Here is a 21,423-nt window from a genome sequence, read left to right as displayed (position 1 = left end):
GTTGGACAAAATAATGACAAAATGGCCACCTAGTCGTTCGTTACAGTAAAATATCTGTTTAGAATAGCTTTCGGCTCAAAGAGTATTGTTTTACAAATTGGGATGAAAAACGCTGCTAGACTTTTCTCGCGTGAAGTGTCACCTTAAACTCTCGCCATCAGTGACAGCTTGGGATCGAAATTATAAACACCGGAAAGCGGGTACAAGACTTGTGACCCCCTTTTGACCCCTGTGTGCTTACGAAATGCGAAGTGTTTAAAATTTCGCAAAAGTTCGGGAGCTGTACTTGCGTAGGTATGAACATTCGCAAAGTAGCCGGATCTGAAATGTTTGTTTTTCTCCCTGCTGAAATCTGGTTTATAGGTTAGCTTTAAGAGATGAAGCTTTGCTAAAAGGAACGAGTGACAACGAGTGAATTTCGATCGTATCCTGTGACGGATAGACTGCGATAACTCAGTTCGACAGTAACATATTTTGCTCATGATATCACGTAACAAATGTAAATGATGTGATTTTAAAATATGAATGTCTTGTAAGTGCGTTTCGATCGAATGCAAGTAATTTTTTTTGGGCCTACTTGTTACTAGATGGTCCCCACATGGTAAGGACTTACCGGTAACATTTTTTGTCGCGCTGTGTAACTGATTGTTGATATCATCCGGTCATGATGAATTTATGTGACAAAATCAACCAACTATCCAACCTTTTCAGAAAACTGATCGTTATTTAAGAATAATCTTTTAGTGCAGAATTTACCTAGCGGTTAGTTTCGTTGAAAAATCGACTTACAAATTCAGTCGAAGTTCTGACATGTGTTTGCGAGGGTCCCCATAATATTTAGTGCATGAAGCGTGATGTCTGCGTATAATGCATGAACGCTTCAGCGATAGAAAAGGGCAGGGAATTTATGAGAAAAATAAAACCAGGGCCACCTAGTTGTTCATTTCGCTAACATGTCTGATCGAAAAGGCTTTTTGACTCAGAAAGTTGGGTGAAATGGTGACCAAAATGTACAAATGTTTTGTTTCATCATTGGAAGCGCCCCAATGGTCTGGCTACACTTGGCAGAATTTCTTGCGTAAAGGGATCAATCGTGATTATCATAATGTTGTCCAAATTATTCATTTAAGAGGTGATACCTTGCTAAGAAGAGACGAGTGCATTTCGATCGAATCCTGCAATAGAGAGAAGAAAGACAACAACAGATTTTACAGTAAAAAATTGGCGGTAAATTTGACACAAAAAAGTTAACGGTAAATAATAGCCCAAGAACAGAAAATTCTGCCACATGATGGCGTAGTTGAAATGTAACATTTATTTGATTTAATATCAATGTAAGTGATGAAGCCTTGCTGTAAAGGGCGCTGACTAGTAAGTGCGTTTCGATACTGAATGCAGTTAATTTTTGGCCGGGAGATTATAGCGACCTAATTCAGTGTAGTTCCAGAGTCCTCACATGTTCTGAACACAAACTTTCCCGCGCAATGCTGTTTTCCCAGTATTGTTGGACAAAATGACAACAGGGCCACCTAGTCGTTCGTTGCAGTAAAATATCTATTTAGAATAGCTTTCGGCTCAAAGAGTATTGTTTTACAAATTGGGATGAAAAACGCTGCTAGACGTTTCTCGCGTGAAGTGTCACCTTTAACTCTCGCAATCAGTGACAGCTTGGAATCGAGATTATAAACACCGGAAAGCGGGTACAAGACTTGTGCTTACGAAACGGGAAGTGCTTAAAATTTCGCAAAAGTTCGGGAGCTATACATGCGCAGGTATGAACATTCGCAAAGTAGCCGGATCTAAAATCGGTTCAGTTGATTTTTTCCCTGCTTAAATCTGGTTATGGTGGGCCGGTCACTTCATCGCAGGAGTATTAGCTGTAAAAAATGTTTTAAAAGACTTTCCGAGAAACGAACCGTCGTGTTCTTTTGAGTTAGAACGAAAATTGCTTTTCACGCCAATTTGATCAAGGTTGACATCTTGTTCTCGGCGCAGCTTAATTAGTTTCAGTCGGAAGAGTGTTCAAACCAGTGGTTAATTTTGCTTTGCTGATAAGGAAAATAAGTCAAAACAGCCACATGTGAAGAAAAAGATGGTAAAGGGCTGAAAATGCTTCCATTAGCTAAATAGAGTGACTCAACGTTAATTCACTGGCACGGTTTGTTTTGGGCTGACCGCTCATTTTGCCCCGTTTAACTTAAATGTTATCTAGTGTTTCCGTGAGACAAACATGTTGTAAAACATGCTTTGGCTTTTAAGAGGACAAACGCAACGGCGAGTGAATTTTTAAGGTGACTGACTCAGAAAATCGGGTGAAATGGTGAACAAAATGTAAAAAAGGAAAAAAACATGCCTAATTCTGCCTCACGATGGCGTAACTGAAAATGTAGCATTGATGTGATTTAATGTGAATGTAGGTGATGAAGCCTTGCCGTGAAGGGCGCTTTAATAGTTGTAAGTACGTTTCGATCGAATGCAGGCCAGGCAGGTACAGTGTATGTTTTGGTGGAAAAAGCGCTTCTTTTCAGACAACTGTTCAGAGTCCCCACATGACCTGAATAAAAACTTTCCTGCGTAATGCTGTAAACTGTTGCTGTGGTTGTGAGTGCAACTGTCGAACCTTTGTAGAAAACTGAAATTTATTGATCAGAATTAATTACTAACTTTTTGTTTTCGCACAACAACAAATCAAAAGTTGATAACCACTCTAAAGAATACCCTTTACCACCCAAAGCAAAAAAGCGGAGAATTTATTCAACAACTGTAAAAAAAATTATCTGTTTAGAATAGTTTTCGGCTCCGAAATACTTTTTTTCGTTTTTTTTTTTTCTTTCTTTTTTTTCACAAACGCGAAATGACACTTCAAACTATCGCAAAACCCGCAACTTGTATGGGATTTGGTCCCCAGGCCTCTCCCGTTGCATTGTCGAGTCTCTCAGAACGATATTAGGGACTGGCAACTACTGTGTAACCACATTTGGCGCCATTTGGCAAACGTCGGCTGTTTTGGTTGAATTTGGTCGAGTTTTGAGACTTTTTCTTACGGTTCACGAATCCAAAGCGGTGATTTAAAGATAGTGGCTGGAAGAGATGATTCTGTGCTCGACATTGACTCAGGAAAAGGTGAAAATAATGGAGAATTTCGATTTGCTGACGAAGATGATTTTCCCCTACTGAAGACACAGACGAAGCAATTATGGACGATGTGGTTTGTGAATGAATACGAAAATACATGTATATGTGACAGTGAGGTAAGAACTTTATTAAAATCCTGTTAAATAATACATGTTACCTTGTGGCTGTGTGAGCATTATATGAGCTTATATGAACATTTTCATCTGATTTATTCGGCCTTCTAAATTCTAATTTTGAATTTCAAATAGCAATTAAACAGGTAATCTGAGTTGCATTCTCCAAAAATATAAGTCTTAATGCTTGCCTTGATATTTACCATCTTTCTCGGAGATTAATTAATATGTTAGAGGTGACTGATTTTGCAAGAGAAATCAAAAGGTGATTTTTTTGTGCAGAGCTACACTGTAAGTGATTTCAAAGTACGATAAAATTTGCATAATTGTACAAAGTATGACTATACAATAACAATAACAATAACAATTATTTATTATTGAAGAAAACACTTAACAAATTGTTGCTCACAATTAGTCGGGTTATTTTGAGGTGGGCAACATTTGTAAATGTTTACAACACTTAATAAGTAAATAAAAAAGAAATGACGATAACACTTTTAAAACACTTTTGTCACTGCCAGGAAAGATTAGATTTCCTAACCAAGTTTCAAAAGCTGCTATTCTTCACTTGTGAATTTTCATGTTGGCAAATTATATCCAGTTTTCGAAAGAAAAGGCTGCATGGCCTTTGCAGATTTAACAATGAAAAGAGAAAGCCTTTAGGAAGATTCAACAGCTTAAATGTGTGACAGTTGCACTAACTCATGTAAATTCACAATCACAACAAAATAATTTATTTAGTGTTCAGACCATGTGAGGACTCTGAATACCAGGTTGATATAATTATCTAGTCACGTCTGACTTGGCTGTCCATGGTGAAATCTAATTTGGCATGTTTGATTGTAAATTTGTACCATTTTTGACTCATGAATGCAGGCATGTGCAAGAACGAGTTATTGCGATCTGGGGATTTTCACTTGGTCGTCGGGTTGTTAACTTTCATGAATGCACAGTAAATGAGTTATCATAATGTAGGGAAATTTTACTCGGACATTGGTCCGAAAATTTTCCAATTTTGAGATGTTGAAAACGGTGAATCAAAAGAGGAACTTCTAAGGAATGGTTAACAGCTTTAACAGGGGAAAATCATGCATTAACTGCAAAGTCATTTTTCTTCGATTTGTGGTTTTATCAACCTGATGAGCAGGTGGATCTCAAATCAACTTTTAATCTGCAGACTTTGGTAACGTTCAAGTGCTTCTACGAATATAACACACAAATAATATTATTACAGGTTCTAATGTGAGTTTGTACTGAAATACTATTCTAATAGACTGATTTTTCATTTTCCGAACAGTTCTTGCAAAATGTTTGAAAAACATGCTCTGATAAATTCGCTTCAAAATTGACTTCAAATCGCTTGCAAGGTGTCTCGCAACGAAAATTATACACTTTTGCTCTTAGGGCTACAATGCATAACGAGTTAAGACCTATCTGAGTAAATTTTTGTTTATTAAGGAAAGCTTTTTGTATATTTCCTATTTTTATTGAGGAAACTTGGCAACTAGGAATAATGTTGTGTAAACAAGGGCAGCACTAAAAGCCAGAATCAGGAAAACAGTAACTGGAAAGGAAAATCTGGAATCCGGAATCGGAAACTACAATATGAAAATAAAACATTTACTGCTAGTGAAAAAGTGAATGTTTAGTTCAAAGTAACGTCCTCGTCAAATGTAAATTTGATATTTTTCGATAGGTGACACCAGAGAATAAAACTAATTAATTAAGTCATTATTTCCTGCCAAAGAAAAGTAAGTGTTTCTCACGGGTTTAAAACTGATCGCCCAAGAACTTAAGAAAACTAATTTCATAGTCTATAAGTCACCTCTATGTTTTGCTTTGAAACTCTATTAAGACTCTATCAAAACAAGTTGAAGTGGGGTGTCCGGAAAATAGACGAAACAAAAGAGGCAGAAGATATGCATTCACGCAACTAACCACCTCTTAATTGGAAAGTCCGCCATCTGTGCGGTGTGAAGCAATTAATGTTGTCTCCGAGTCACCTCTATGTTGTCTCTCTCTGTCCCATAGGACATTGCTTCCTTTATAAAGAGTCCTTTCATTTATGCCAACAAATGATATGAGTTTTTTATTCTGTATTTTTTACCCCAAGTCATGTATTTCGCCATCAGTTAAATATTCCTAACCGTATTCATTATAGTTTCTGATTCTGGATTCCGGATTCCGGTTTCTGTTTTCTGGATTATGGCTTTTATAATTTTAGTGCTGCCCTGTAAACAAACACATGTCCTCGCAAGCAAATTCACCCAAGTTACGCGAGAATGGAATTTCATCTAACATTTTGAAACTTTTAGACCTTTACAAGTGTTTTGTTTAGTAAATTGTATTCATTGATTAGACATTCTAACTATTCTAGACTAACAGGGTGCTGTTTCTTTACGACTTGCAAGTTGTGTAAATACTAATGTTTATTTATTACCAATATGCTAATTTGTTGAATTGCTGGACTAACAAGTACTGCGTTACCACTATCCCCTTCCGCATTCACGAGTTGGCTCACAGTTGTTTTTTTATAGATCTATTCTTTGTGTTCCTTATGGCCTAATCATAATTAATGTCTTTGATTAATTGAATAATGTGCTCTGTTCAGTCAAGCCCTCAACCTGGAAATGACTCACAGGCCCAGTCACTTGGAAGCATGCATGTGGGGCTTATTAAGAAGCATGCTGGTTGTCTTTTTCTTCTGCTATTCTCTACATGTATAAAGAAATGTGTTCTAAACAATCATCTTTACACACTCATATCTACATGTACTGCTGTGGTTTATATTGGCAGTTAACCCACTTGTCTCATTCAAAGATAAAGAAAAAAAATGAAATTATTCTTATGATCACCTGTACTGGGTTTTTAACTACCTGCGAGCCAGTGAGGGATGCAAGCCGAGAAAACTTGTTTTATAAGTCTCATGAGTTGAGTTATCAGTCAGGTATTTTTTTATTTTACTTATTTATTTGACTTCACCTTCAAACTTAAGACTATAAACAGAACATAACAACATGAAACAGAAAATAAACGATTACTGGGTTAAGGCAGGGTGACCACAACAGCTAGCGCCAATTACTGTGGGCCCAAAGCACTGAAAATAGCAATTATGGTTAAGCACTCAATTGAACATGTAGGGTTAAGTGCTGACAACTTTGATTAAGGTTAAGCACTCATTGTATTGATTGGAGTTTAAAGCATTGACTGTAGTGATAAGCATTAGCTAAAGATTAAAATAATAATGTATTTCTCTATATATGTAAGTTTAGGTTTGCCATTGCCTTGACCCACAGTTCACATGCCTCGTATATTTGTAAAACTCAACTGGACTTAAGTCTGGTATGTCCTTATGGGTACCTTCCTTTTCTTGTTTATGGCATCACCTTTAATAAAAGAGCAAGTGCTATCAGACCACAATAATTATTATGAGATTACATCACAAAGACAAATAATGGCTTTAAGGGATAAAGCTTTGTTTAGAAGAGTACAATCATGTAAGTGCATTTTGATCAAATGCTGTGGCAAAAAGACAGTCTTGGCAAGAGGATTGGTAGTAGGAAGAATTTATTGGCGGAAATTTCCAACCTCGTTCACAGGGTCTCTCCTCTTCACGTCCCAGGGAGCGAGAGAGGGGAGACCCTGGTTGGGGCTGGTCACGTGTCTCCCAGAGAAAAATTAGACGCAGGGAGGAGTCCTTCACTTGCTATTTTTTGTCAAGATTTATTGTCCACTCCGAAACAAGACTTCCGCTTTGCTGTGCGAAGCCCACGCGAAAACTCATTCAACTGGCTATGTTTTTCAGCAGTCTTCATTTTGCGAGCCATTGTAGCATTAATCTGAAAGCTTAACAAAGTCCGTTGTCTCGAAGCGCTGTACTTTGGAAAATCACTGTGTATACATGACAAAATTAACCGTGGACAAACAGCGCCTTCCCCTTCAATTCATGGAGTTGTAATCGTGATTCATTCTAGCTTTGAATGTGCTGATGAAAGATCAGATCTAAAGAACTAAGGAAGGAAACTTGAAAGGAATCGGGCCTATGTCTAACTGTTCTGAAAGGACATTCTGCAGCAATTACGCTGCTAACAGAGCGTTTCTTTCTGGAAAATATTTTAGCATAAGTGCAGTCGTTCGGTATTTAGCGTCGTTGGTTTGTTTACGTCCCCTTTTCTCTCGGGACGTAAACAAACCAACGATGCAAAATACTAGAGACGCGAACGACCACGCACATGCTAAAAGATTTGCAAGAAAGAAACGCTCTGTTAGCAGGGTTGCAACAACAAACAATACACAGGAAATAGCACATAAGCAGAACACTTTCGGAAGGAGGATGTACGGTATAACAACATGTAGATGGTAAATATTTCACGGATCTTTTTAATGAACAAAGAAAACACTTTTGAAATACCGTAATTGTTGTAAAACAATAACGAAATAACCTTTGTTCCAGTTGATGGTGTTAATTTAGTCTGCGGCTACAATGGCTCCGAGATACATTTCCGGTCACGTTTGATTCTTTCCTGGCCGTCAAATGCGGCGCGGAGGATGACTCCTCGATGCACCGCTTGACCTTAACAATGCCTGACTTTCAGAGATCATGGACTTGACGACTCTAAAAGTAAATGTGGCAAAAATTCACTTTGTGGAAGTGCGTGGCCATAAAGCTCCTCGGCTACCACCAGAAGTAGTCGATTCCCTTTGCTGTAAAGATTTCGCCAATGACTTGTATCTCCAACTGCTTTACAATGTCGATAGCAGCTCACATTCACAGATTCCCTCGCTTTATATACCTTTTTAGGGGTTTCTGAATGACCACTTGACAATGACCTTTGAAACACACGCAAATTGCAAGTTGACTTGACTGGGGCATGTTTTCCTATCTCCGGTACACTTAGTCTAGGCAAACTGACACTCAACCACCCCTCTCTCCAGTCATTTATTTGTAATCTCCCAGATTCTGGGAGACACGTGACCAGCCCCAACCACGGTCTCTCCTCTCTCGCTCCCTGGGACGTGAAGAGGAGAGGCCCTGGGAACGAGGTTGGGAAATTTCATGCCTTGGGAAAAATAAAGAGGTCTAGGAAAAAATGCTCCAAGCATATATTCAAGCTAATTATTGTTCTTGAATATTCAGACCTTAAATTTTTGTGCCATTCTTACATGTACTATTAATAATTGTAATAGTTTACATGTACTTCAAATCAGTGTTTGATTTTAACTAGTCCGGTAGCTCATCTAATTAAATGTCTTTTTTCAGACTCCCAGATGGCTGTAAGGAGTATAGGACTTTCTAAACCAGTGAGTAGGATACATATTGGGCATGTATATACATGTACATACTTGTACTTTTGTCTAAAAACATTGACTACATTACTTGCAATCGGACGTTAAAATTTTGGTTGTTTAATTTTCGGACACTTTTTCCCTCATTTCGGACAATTTTCGGACAAACATTTCGGACACTGCACTGAAACATGCCCAAAGTAAATTTACGACTAAAAAACATGAATTAGACTGAAATAAAATCTTTGAAAATGATAGTTTTACTGTATCTTCAAGGTTTTACAGCCGGATACACCAACGAGAAAATAACACAAACCCAATCAAGCTTATGACTCAAGCAGTGTCTCAAATGCTTACCTTTCCAGTGATTAAAAGAACGACTGAGCAAAGCCGCCTAATCCGAATTCTAAACATATCATGTACATTGGCTTTGAATATGTGATGCTGTCGCCCAGAAAGTACTTTTAAAGTTTTATACTATACTGTAAAAATTTCGGACGCTTTAAATTTCGGACGCTTAAAAATTTCGGACGGTTTTATTTTCAGAAACTTTTTTTGTCCGAAATTAAAATCGTCCGAAATTTTTTGCAAGTAATGTACTATCAAACTGTTTCTGACAATGCACTTGGGTAACCTCAGCAAGCTTCATTGATAATATACTGCATAAATTACATGTATGTAAACTGCTGAAAATCCCGGCAGCTTTATAATAATATTAATACTAACAGTGAAGAGAACTTTAACTCAGTGTTTTTAATAACTGTATTTAATATTCATTAATTAGATCATGTGAAGTATTTGTGTTTGAAAATGTCTTAGGTTATTTCTTTGACCAATCGCAATACTGGCTGTAAGTATTGATATTTAATTTACATTATTATTACCAGGAGGAAATTCAAGTTCAGATTGCAGTTTTTGCATCAAGGGCAGTTGCTGGACAAGTGTGGTACCTGCGGATTGTGATAATGAGACATGATCAAGATGATGCTACCTTTAAGGTAATATTGTGCTTCCTGTTGGACTCATGATTTGACTAATTGTCTTATAACCAGAGGAATGAAGAGTCAGTGGTCACATCTAGATTCAGTATTGTGTTGTCGTGTTGCTTCCTTTTCACTTCACATTATTTTAGTTTTTCTCTTCCTTAGTGAAGAATACTTCAGTTGGTTTGCAGCTCAAAGTGTTTTGTTACCCCGGCAATGTTCAGTTTTAAAACAGCTGGTCCTACATGTAGTTGTTCAAAGGGTGGATAATTTTATCCACTGGATAGTTCTGGCAGATACTGTAAAATGTGTGCAAGATTTTCATGATAGTCCTACATGTATAATTTGTGAATAGTCTTAGAGTAGAAGCATATGTCAAATTTAAGAATGGGATTGCGTGGAAAACTTTGCAAAAGAATTGGTTGGAGTATATTTGCTCTGCTAGATAGCAACTTATCCAGTGGATAAAGTTATCCGTTCTTTGAACAACTGGGGCCAGGGCAGTAAATCCTGTGTTTAAGACTAGCATGCCATCTATTGTGATTTAAAGCACAAAATATTGCATTCTTGACTCCTGAATTGGGGGGCCCACTAAACATTGTGTGGTTATTGTAAGTTATAAAGACAAATTTGTGGTTTAGGACTGCTGTTGATGTGCAAGGTAATTAAGCTGAGAGGAAGTGTAAACTTGTATGGTAACCCCTGTTTTCGAATTGGTAGACTAATAAAGTTCTTTGAACAACTGGGGCCAGGGCTGTAAATCCTGTGCTTAAGACTAGCATGCCATCTATTGTGATTTAAAGCACAAGATATTGCATTCTTGACTCCTGAACAGGGTTTGAGCTAGGAATTGATCACTGGGGGACAATTTGTCCCCTTGGCTAAAATTTTGGGGGACATTTTTATTTTTAGGGGGACAGATAAATTAATTTTTATTCAACAGTTTTTTTACATTGATACAGGCAAGCCAACAAAAACTTTTTTTTTAGCTGATCCTTGTAATACAAGAACAGTGATCAACACAAACAAGAAAAGTTAAGTTATTAGTGTCAATACTTTTTTTTCTCGTCATATTTAAACAGAGGATCAATGACTATACTTTATACTTCAAAACATTTCACAGCAAAATCTCGTCTCGGCATCCCCTTGTAAACTTCAATTCCTTTCTTAATTACTGGTAGACGTACATGTACTAATTCTTCTGTTGGTTCCAGCCCAAACATCAAAGTCCCTAACCCTAGTTTGTCAATGTTAGACTTCAGAACAGTAGCAATAGCATCTTGCATACCTTCCGCACTTTGATGAGAATGATAGGTAGCATTTCCTCCCACTCGAAGATTCTTAACACTTTCGAGGCCAACTTCATCCAGAAAATTGAGTAGTGAGTCATATTTGACTGTGGTTACGTCCTCTTTGGCCAGCCAGTAGAGGGCTCTCATTGCTCTGAGGATTGCTTGCGATTGTTCTCTAAGAGCATGGCGCTGTGTGTTGCTGAATGTATCCCTCATAGCTTCTTCATTGACAGCATCATGCTCTTAACAGTCTTTATGTCTTTGCAGAGTTGAGGTTCTAAAATTTGTACACCCTTCTGCCGATACAAAGGGGTTGTCTTCTTAGATTTCCGACAAAAATAGCAGAACATCGCCTCCTTTTCATAGTGCAACCATGTGTGATCTCGCAACCAACTTTTCTGGAAAGTTCGTGATTTTCTTGGTTTCCTTTGATCCTCATCCGATTCTTCCTGATTAACTCACTGTTCTTCTTCTGTATCATTTTTCTGATTCAGTCTGGCTTCGATTTGTAGCGAAAAAGCTTTCTATTGTGAAATGTGACTTGAGAATGAACTTTGAAGGAACAACGTGCGGTAAAATATACTTTCCACGTTCTGTTTAACTTGCAATCTCTGGGATCCCTTCGTGTCTGCTTCCGTTCGAGTTTTTTCCCTTAATTTTGAAGGAGACAAATTGTCCCCTTGGCCGTTTTTTTTTAAGGGACAATTTCAATTGAAGTATGGGATTGGCGCAATGGCGCGGCCTGGCTCAAACCCTGCCTGAATTGGGGGGCCCACTAAACATTGTGTGGTTATTGTAAGTTTTAAAGAAGAATTTGTGGTTTAGGACTGCTGTTGATGTTTCAAGCTAATAAGCTGATAGGAAGTATAAACGTGTATGGTAACCCCTGTTTTCGAATTGGTAGACTAATTAATAAAGTGCTTTTATTGATCAAAATTTAAGTTCTATCCATGGCCGTGGAACAATTCTTTTAGTGCGTTTTAGTCATTCTTTTAAAACTCTCTGATCAATGGGCACATACAGGACTTCACTTTTACAACATGGTAGGAAATCAAGGCAATTAATTAACAAACTGTGTAAAATTTTACAGACTATATGTCTCATGAAGTATAGAATCTTGAAGTTAAAACTATGAAATTGATTAGATGGAAAAGAAAATTTCGAGAGTGGGAGACTTCAATACATTAATTTGACCTGATATTCTGGTCATTTTTTATAGACTGTGAAGGATCGAGAAATTGCCAGCAAGTATCACTTGTTACAGACTTTCCCATTCAGTATCTCCTCAGACATTGCCATCTCACTGAAACATCAATGCCCTGAACATTTTAAACTTACGACTGAAAATTACCAAGTGAGTTAAATAGAATTGTGTATGTAGTCACATGTACTAACTTATATTGTTATTATTTTTAGCTTTTTGTATCATTTCTAACGTTGGTGTGATGTCTAATGACCTAACGGACAAAACTGAATGTAATTGTAAACTAATGTAAATTTGCTGCAGGGTGTACAGTCAAAATATTGCATCACACAGTCATACTCTTTAGAGTTATGTTGCACCTGAGGGTGTTGGCCAGGAATGAAACAATCTTTGCCTGATTGTCACCTTGGTCAAATACTCAGCAACAGAAAATGTAGAAAATTACTTGAAGAAAAAAATTCAACTTGCTTTTGCCCTTGCACTCTACTCTGAAGCATATAAGCCACAGCAGCCCACTGACGGTTCGTTTCTGCAACCAAGACTCTTGTGGGAAACAACAACAATGATGTTTATTAACAAATGACAGCTGGTGATAGGTAGATTTTGACTGATTTTCAAAATTAGTTACTGTATTTCCTACATTTCTATCAACAGGAGGTTGACTATACCATCATTCAAAATCTCTTGCATGGTTTTTGGTTTGTGATTGAGTTCCATTTGGAACTCTTGGGCAGTGAAGCCGACCAGTTTGTGGGTAATGTCTGTGTGGAACCCAAAAATTTCCCTTTGGATGTAGAATGTCCAATAAACAAGAAATTCAATCTTGGCATCTCAGAAGAGTTTGAGTTGAAGGTAAGTTATTGGTAAAAGTGATTGATGAGTGATGTGAATGGCTGTATTTCATTTTAGAGGTGTAGGGCCATAGTGTTTAGTGTGTTGGTCAGTGGTTCAAGGCTGAGCATCTGCTGATCTGAAGTCTTCTAAGACCAGAAACTGAATTTTGGAAAAATTGAAATCCAGAGGTCCTTGATTTAAAGTCCTGCTCTGGATGTTAGCTGGAGTTGTTCCTCAGTAGCTCCAAGTTTAACTCATTCGCCAGGCTTGTAAATAACCAGCTGATGGACCTGCCTCCTTCCAGTTGGGATTTGTTGATCATGTTATTGTTCAATTAAATTTAGATCATTATTTCTTTGTGAACGTTTAATGCTCAGCCTCACTGGAGCACTTGTGCTATAATCACAATCTGCTACCCAGAGTCCTCAGGCTTTTTGGTCAGCAGGTGGGCACCAGGAGAGACTCTGGGGACATCGAAAAAATTCAAATTTTTTGATTGTCTTTTTTCCTTAACGGTTTCCATTGTTTTACCGCAGAAATCCTGCGGTAATAAAATTCGATGTCCCCAGAGTCTCTCCTGGTGACTAACCGCTTGCCAAAGAGCCTGAGGACTCTGGGTACGATGATTGCTATAATCACTGCTGAGGGTAATTAATACAGTTTATTACTGTTGTTGTTGTTGTTGTTGTTGTTGTTGTTATTATTATTATTGTTATTATTATTATTATTATTTTAACAGCACTATTTTACACTGCTAAAAAGAAAAAGAAGAATTAAAACCAAACATTTTCGATTGATCAAGCTATCTTCAGGGTAAAAAGACTGTCCGCTACATGCACATTTTACAGTATGTGCTTCAGGTGATTCCTTATGGGAACAGTTTAGCTATCGTAAGAATGGACTTGTTTGTTCACACTGGGGCTCCAATTTGTTGGATCATTAAGCCTTCAATTATTCTGCGCTTGTGAAAAGATTTTGCCCTACAAAGGATTCACTAACTAAATGAATGGGTTGGATTCTCACCTACATGTAGAACTGGAGTTGGTGGTTTCAAATCTTGGTGTAAGCACCAACAAGGGTCTTAAACCCATTTCAGTCTTACAGTACATGTAGTACTGTTTTCTGTGCCATTTTGTATGTGTGATGTACCATTTAAAAGGTCTTCATGAGTGAAATTTGTTTCTCATGTCAAGATAACTGAAGGAAGTCAGATCTTTGACAGAAATACATGTAGTTCTAAACGTCAAAATGAAAAATTACAAAATTTCACTGATCGTTTCATGGGATAGATCTACCCCCAAATTGTAGCTTAATTTGCAGTTTTTAATGCATAGAAAGTTCTGTCCAGGAGATATTGTCAGAGTCTGTAAGTGCATCAAATTGAAACATTTGAAAAATTGTAGAAGTGGTAAACCACATCATAGATACCAGGGGATACTATTATTTTCTTTAACCCTTTCCCGCCCAAAAGTGCCATATGGCACAAGACGCAATAATGAGCGCAATATTTGGTCAATTTGTGTGAAATTTGCACAACCAAAAGATCTTGGAAAGATCTACAAATTGAAGGCATAAAATCATGCCCCCCTCCTATATGAGACTTTATTTACCACCCCTCAAACTTTTGGATTTTCTTTTCCTTTGTACGTTAAGGGTCCAGCTGATATCTGACAACAAGCAATGCACTGAGAGCTGTACATTAAACTATAGTTTAGGGGGATACCCAGTATATACAACGAATTGGGAAATTTTCAATATTTTTCTTCTTTCGTTTTGGAGTTTTCTCACTCTAATATGTGACCTCCTCCATCTCTGTTGGTGTGATTTATAGCACACCCCAGAAAATACCTTTTAAATGGTATATGACATGTGGTCTCCCAGTTCATAGTTAGCAATTTAGAAAAATTTGACATTTCCCTCGGGCGGGAAAGGCTAGTGGGTTACCGGCAGGAAAGGGTTAACCCTATAAGTTGTTTGTCATGCCAACCGCAGGGGATGCGTCCCCCATCATGCCAAACAATGTGGTCGTGTTTTTGTTTTGTCTGCTTATTTATTGAACGTGGAATGGTAATATTGATGGTTGATATCCCGTTGACACTAAGCCAATTAAAACCCTGTAATTACATTATCCAATGATCCAGTTTTTAATAATGATTATTATACAATGTGGTATTTCCTTAGCAGACTGATTCATCATCTCCTCGGAGCTGTGACCCTGCTGACTGGGATCCCCTTGAGTCTGGTATGCCCAGCAGGAAGGACACCACACTGTCCAGTGCAAGCAGTGGGGTCAGCAGTGGCTCCCCACTCAGCCACTCTCCTGCTGCCAGCCGATCATCAAACTCCAGTTTGTCACCTAGGCAACAGTCCCCTGTGGAGTGGCAACATGGTGTCATCTGGGGAAACTTTGTAGATGGCAACAATGCTCTGCCCCCACCCCCAGACACTGCACCAATATGGGGACCTTACCATGAAAACGAGGTACATGTAGGCTTGTTTGTAGAAAATTAGTCCTTAAGAAGCGCCTTGGTGGCTAAATAGAGCTTTTACAGTGCATAACATAATAACATTGACATTGCTGAAACAGATGTTATTTTCTGGTTTGTAAAACTCAAATCACTTGAACTGATGACCCAAAATCCCAGAAAATGGCATCTTCGCAAAGTGTTACATTTAAAAGTTTCCCTTAGTGCGGATGTGTGGGGAGGGTGTTTCGAGACATCCCTATGGGCTAGCACATTAATCTTTTAGTGCTCAAAACTGGTGGTTGTGTTGTTTCTAGATCTGCACCTCCTGATCAACATACAGTGTACTACATTGCTGATTATGGCTGCCAGTTGCACTTTCTTATGGAGAATTTATCACTGCTTTTTTGAGCCCAAACAAATATTTTAATTACCAGTTTTCCTTGTTGTTAACCCATTAGTATAACATGCCATGTATGGCTATTTTAGTCCTTAGCATGACCAAGTTTGACTGTACACACCTGTATGTGTTTTAACTTCATCAATAAGACATAATGGCCTTTGCTTTGTTTTTGACTGATTGTCAATTACTTCTGAGTTATCGCCTTTACTACAAAATGAAATTCAGTAAACCTGTAGTGAAGCAATCAAGTAATATTTTATGATTCTGTTTGTCTCCATTTAGGTTTGCAAGCTCTGGCCACCATATGTTGACTTGGATGATTTTTCCAGGTAGGAAAAAGGTCCTCTTAGTAGTATGGCGGTATTGTTGTGTGATTCCAAAAAAACACTTAAATTAGATGGGTGGTTATTGTGTCATGTGGTACATGTACCATTCATTCCTCTTCAATGCTTCCTTGAATTCTTGTGTATTCCAGCCGTCTCATCTCGCAACATTAGGGACCTTCACATCAGAGTAAGAGTACGAGATTGAGTGCAAGTATGACTTTCAAATTTCAGACTAATCACATTCCCCAGAACTGTTACTAATTCCGATAGTTCACTAGCACATAAGGAGGCCCAAGAAACAAGATTAATGGGACATATGGTTATTTGAACCACACAAACTAGATTTCAAAAGTCGTAGGTGTAGTAAAATCGGAAGGTCCCTATTCTCTATCAGGAGAAAGTGACCAGAATTTCTTCTGCAGTGTGCAATACGCATTTTAGGGTTAATTTGATTTGAAGATGTACATGTTCACATAAGCTTGTACATGTATAGAACAGAAATGCTTAGGCCTTTTTCTCTCATTGAGGTTGTTTGTAAAATCCTTCAATTTGGGTGAATTTGCTGAATATCACAAATCGAACATTTCATGCTAGTCAGTACTGCTCAGCACTTTATAGTTTTGTCCACAGAAACTACCTTGAAGCATATCACACAAAGTGCTCAATAGCAATAACTTTACAACAGCACAAGTTACCCTCTTCAAGTTAACTGCGGTAGCTCATATAGGATGGGATAAATGAATGAATGAATGAATGAATGAATAATTAAACAAATGGGAATTTCAGGGGAAATGCTGAGAGTGGCTATTCTGTCCATTGTTTCCTGATCTAATTGGAATCTGAAAACGTTGGTCTTTATGAAGGGCGGAAAACCCTAGGAGCAAGGGAAACAACTAGCAACAAACTCAACCCACATATGGTGTCAACTCTGGGAATCAAACCCGAGCCACACTGGTGGAAGGCGAGTGTTCTCACCATTGGGCCATCCATGTCCCCCCTTTATGTTACCTGCAAAAGGTGCTAAGTGCTTGTTTATATTTGTTAGGAAAGAAGGCCAAATAAATAAAAATGAGCAGTATGCTCAGACTCTTCAGGAGTTGGAGCGTGGAAGCCCCCCAGATGCAATACTTGGTAGTGAGCTGTTACAGACGCGTGAGACTGGAGACCAAGGGAATGAGCAGAGCTGGTTGGCACAGGTAAGATGGTTGACTGCTACATGTTCAAAAACTGCTTGTTTTATGCTTCATTTTCCGGTGGTGAAAACATCAATTTAAAATGTCAGAGTGGTGTTTCTAGTCTGCTATGTCTTCATCCCTATCTGAACAACTATTGATACACTTTAGTACTGCTTGATTCAAATGAATAGTCATGATCATAAGGGCTTCCTCCAGGGGATCCAAAGTTAGAAGCATTGTGTACAGCATAATGAAAAGGGTCTCAGGACAGTCCTGCTCAGTAGCTTTCATCTCAGTCACAGTGGTCACACTTCAGGGACTCATCCAAAAACTCAAAAGTTAGAACCACCGTGTACAGGTTGATAAACATCAATGTTAGTTTTTGATCTCACTGCCCGCGTTGGTTTTGACGATTTTCAGTTCGGTTTGACAGTTGACTGTCTGCTTCGAGTCTTGATTCGCGACTCGATCCTGCATTCGCATGCGATTCTCGACTCTATCCTTTATACTCGATACTCATGCGATCCATTTCTTACAGGACACCTCCCATCACGGCCTTACTATTGACAGCCTCGAGAGCCAAGCTGAGAAAAAGAAGAAAACGAAGGAGGAACACAGGCGGCTGCTTCAGGAGCGTAGAAGCCTCCTGCAGCAGCAGGATAGGGAAAAACAGGAAAGAGATGATCGCAAACTTGCCGAGGAACTGGCCTACAATGACCTCAAGGCCGCGCGCCAGGCTGCCGGGTTTGTTTCCTGACCCCAGGTGCATTATGAAGCCATACCCCAGTGTGATCTCCCGGGGGCCCCCATGAGGCTGGGGGGCTTCAGTAGCCAGGCCGGAAGTGACATCTCTGGAGAGCTCGATGCATTCAGCGGGCTAAGCAGCTTCCGTTGGTCTTGGGTGTCCCCATTGGCTAATAATGATGAGGTCATCGATGCATCAAAGATGACATCAGGCAATGGGGACATTTGGGTGCAGGAGTAAAGTGACGACACCACTGTTCATTAAGCAGTCTTTTGTGTAACTGATTATTGGTCAAAGCGTGTTTCTGTGTCCCATAGGCTAGATCAGGAAATCCAACCGAGTGGTTAAGTACGGGGTTTTTTGTTTTAGGCGTTTTATCGCTTTTTTTTTTTTTTTTTTTTTTACCGTGTGTTTGATTAGGGCCAGTCTGACTGGATGTGTTTGACTTTCGTGTTGCAATTTTTTTAAAAATTTCATTTTCAGTGTCGGCCAGTGGTTTAGGCTTTCAATGAAAAATCTGTTCAGGTTTTTCAGGAAAATGAACGCTTCGGTCTAAATTTAATCTTTGGAGAAGGATCGTGTGAGATTTTTTTTTCTCTTTGTAGGCTGCGATAAAAAAAAAAATCAGCCTTTTGGCTTCTCACGTCAAGGGAAACATGCCCTAGCTTTGTGTTGAGTTCATGTTGAAGATGTGACACGGCTAGGTCATCAGGTGTGCACGTGATCAATATCAAATGGAGTGACAAGCATTAGAACAAAAAACAAAACGTTACATGACGCTCCATCGAGTCTTAATTTCTAAAAAATTATGTTTGATGTGAATCAATTTGACAAGTTTTTTGGCTATTGGCTGTTGAAATGTTAGCCATTTGTGGATTCTCTTAATAGAGTTTTACAAATTCGGGGGAAAAAAGTCAGTGAAAATGGAAATCATTTGTCATTTTTAATTTTTGTGATGTGAGTTTTTCTCCTTGAAAGCCTCGCAGGTGCAAAAGTAGGAATTTGTTGTTCGAAGTCGTATACAGTGAAAGCATATTTGCTATAGTGTTGAAAAACTTAAGATATAAATTTTTGACGAAAGTTTTTCAAACGTTTTGTCGTTGAAGAATTTACTGGCCTCCAATCGAATTTGTGGTTTAGTCACTGTAACACAGTGTAACAGTAGTATGGCGTCTTTGTGCTTAGTTCTTCATTTGTTTGTCACGCAATGCTTCAGAAGCGTTTCGTGACAAAGGAAAGAACCTCGCGAAGGAGACCAGCAGTAGTATTCAATTTTGTAGGCGAAATATTTATGACTCTTAACTGACTTAAGGCATTCCTTTGTTCTTTCAAGAATTATTAGCAATCCCGTGACTAACGTGGTTTTATATATATCGTGATAAAATTGTTGTGATTTGACCACTTGACAATATTTTTCGTGTCGTATTTAAGAATGGATGTGTTTCGTTTTTTTAGATTGAATTGGAATATTAAGCGAACAAGGCTGTAAAATAGAATTGTGAAGTTATATTTTTGGCTAGGTCAGCGATAAACTCAAACAATGCTTAGTTGTGTTAAATGTAATTATGGTGATTTAAGGTCATTCCCCTAAAACAGAACCTACACTCAGATTTTCTCCAAACTTTGCCCATGTGTGGTTCACTATATGTAAACTGCAAAAATTAAATAAAAAGAGGGGGTCCCCATGCTTGTTCTTCAGCAACGAAGCATTGAAATATGGTAATTTCTGCATGTTTGGACAAAAAGGACCATAATAGAGCATTTGCCAAAAACAGGAATTATTTTCTGAAGAGAACAGTTAACGGCTCATTTCATGCAATTTTTTCACTGTTCATGAAACATTTTCAATGTGAAATCTGCTTGAAAACTATTCCTAACCAGTACTACTGAGATATTCAACAAAATAATCTAATTCGTTACCTCTGAAGGTAGGTCAAAATGTCCATTGGCGAGATATTAGGCGCAAAATTTGATATTTCTAACACTAGGATTTTCCTTAAATTTTCACGGTAGTTGGCAAACGATATTGTGGTTAGAAATCTGAAAAGATAAAATAGGTTCACCGGGTTGGTTTTGCAGATATTTCACAAAGCAGTGGTAAATCGAGCTTCAAAACTGGTTTCTCCGCGAAGGGACTGGGGCGAGTCTTATGAAAACACCTTAATTTCCGCGCAAAATGCAAATTAAGAATTTTGTTATTAGTTGCAAGTCAGATTGAGTGATACTCAGTAGTTAGCTAGAAATGAAAGTAAATTTTTTATTTTGCCATTGTGCGCAGTCAAGTTGCGCACTGCAAAAAGGGGAATGACCTTAATCAAGTTACTTGCATTGCATTTTCGTTAGGAACGTTATTCAAGGTTGTCCAATTTTTGGTTTTTCTTTACGATATTATCGCTTTGTTTTTTTTTTTTTTTTGATGTTTTTGTATTCGTGTTTGTCACTGTTTCAAGTAAATTCAATGTTTGTTTGTTGATGTTTGTTTTTTTTTTCGGTGAAATTTAATTTTGTTAGAAATAGGTTTTTAGCTTTATTCAATAGTTTACAAGAAAACATAATTTTTACTCAGGGTATATGCAACTCCTTGTCGAAAAGACCAATTATTTTGTTTCTCTACGTAGAATACAATTGGTTTCTATTGGAGCATTTAGGCCAGAACAATCTTCCATCTAAAAATTAAGTGACCCGCAATGCTCAAATGTGTGTTCATATTTCATCATCAGCGGTTTGAATTTTTTTAATCTTTAAGAAAAATATCTGAGTGCTGGCGTATATAAATGTCTCCGCTCTTTTCTGTTTGTATGAAGGGAGCGGTTTTTTTTTTAATTCTAAAAGGCGATTTATCAGCGATATTTAGCCGATAAAAATATGTGTAAAATATTACAATCTACAGAGGTGAATAGATCGAGAAATTTTGGCGCCAAAAAAAGACTTGGCGCCACATGCCACTTTTCGCGGCATTCTGTATTTGGGCAACTCGTCATTTGCTTTTCGGCGTTGGCTTTCATTTATCCGCAGGGAAGAGTGAGTGGTTGTTGTTTTGCAAGACAAGTCAATCTACGAGTGCGTTTGTCCCAATGAATGATTGAAAGCCAAACGACCTTGAAGCAGTGGATCTGTTGCGTGATTATATCCTTGATTTTAGTGCGTTAGATAATGAAGACGACTGGAAATAAAACACTGAAAAAAAAAAAAAAAAAAAACGAAAACTCACGTTGTCATATCAGTATATTTTATTGTACAATAATTTGTATCTTGTAACTCCCAGTAAGAGGTTAATAAAAATTGTGAATAAATTGTATCACTGTTTGAACAATTCTGTGATTTTTTTGTCGCTTATCCCCCGGACTATAGGTGATAGGCAGGTTCAAAGTCATTAGACCTAGAGGGGTTTGAATGTTCATCGATTCGTATCTCCACATTTCTCCTGGTTTCCCCGATGTAATAAACACTGCCAGAACAGTC

The 21,423-nt window shown here is 38.1% G+C and overlaps 1 protein-coding gene across 3 annotated transcripts; it reads left to right on the top strand.

The window, feature by feature from the left end:
- The first annotated feature begins 2,986 nt into the window (after nucleotides 1-2,986).
- Nucleotides 2,987-19,532, top strand: LOC146467337 (uncharacterized). Of its 3 annotated transcripts, XM_085126057.1 has the most exons (9): nucleotides 2,991-3,251; nucleotides 8,509-8,549; nucleotides 9,422-9,532; nucleotides 12,029-12,163; nucleotides 12,668-12,865; nucleotides 15,029-15,328; nucleotides 15,998-16,044; nucleotides 17,087-17,237; nucleotides 17,755-19,532. In XM_085126057.1, the coding sequence occupies exons 2-9, from the start codon at nucleotides 8,517-8,519 to the stop codon at nucleotides 17,971-17,973; spliced, it is 1,194 nt and encodes a 397-aa protein (XP_084982183.1). In that variant the 5' UTR covers nucleotides 2,991-3,251; nucleotides 8,509-8,516; the 3' UTR covers nucleotides 17,974-19,532. The 3 variants fall into 3 exon arrangements, with proteins under 3 accessions (XP_084982182.1, XP_084982180.1, XP_084982183.1); XM_085126056.1 differs by lacking the exon at nucleotides 8,509-8,549 and having other exon boundaries at nucleotides 2,987-3,251; nucleotides 15,032-15,328; XM_085126054.1 differs by lacking the exon at nucleotides 8,509-8,549 and having other exon boundaries at nucleotides 2,989-3,251.
- Nucleotides 19,533-21,423: the final 1,891 nt, after the last annotated feature.

Source organism: Pavona decussata, unplaced genomic scaffold (assembly GCF_977016875.1).
Source record: "Pavona decussata unplaced genomic scaffold, jaPavDecu1.1 SCAFFOLD_137, whole genome shotgun sequence".
NCBI lineage: Eukaryota > Metazoa > Cnidaria > Anthozoa > Scleractinia > Agariciidae > Pavona > Pavona decussata.
The sequence above is the reverse complement of the archived record's forward strand: the minus strand, read 5'-3'. Positions and strand labels throughout refer to the sequence as shown.

What these genes read in the sequence shown, in the direction of transcription:
- LOC146467337 (XM_085126054.1), top strand. Translation starts at nt 3,204, where the DNA reads ATGTGGTTTGTGAATGAATACGAAAATACATGTATATGTGACAGTGAG. An exon ending in AAGATGATGCTACCTTTAAG is followed by an intron (nt 9,533 to 12,028) that starts GTAATATTGTGC and finishes CATTTTTTATAG; the next exon opens with ACTGTGAAGGATCGAGAAAT. An exon ending in CAGAAGAGTTTGAGTTGAAG is followed by an intron (nt 12,866 to 15,028) that starts GTAAGTTATTGG and finishes GTATTTCCTTAG; the next exon opens with CAGACTGATTCATCATCTCC.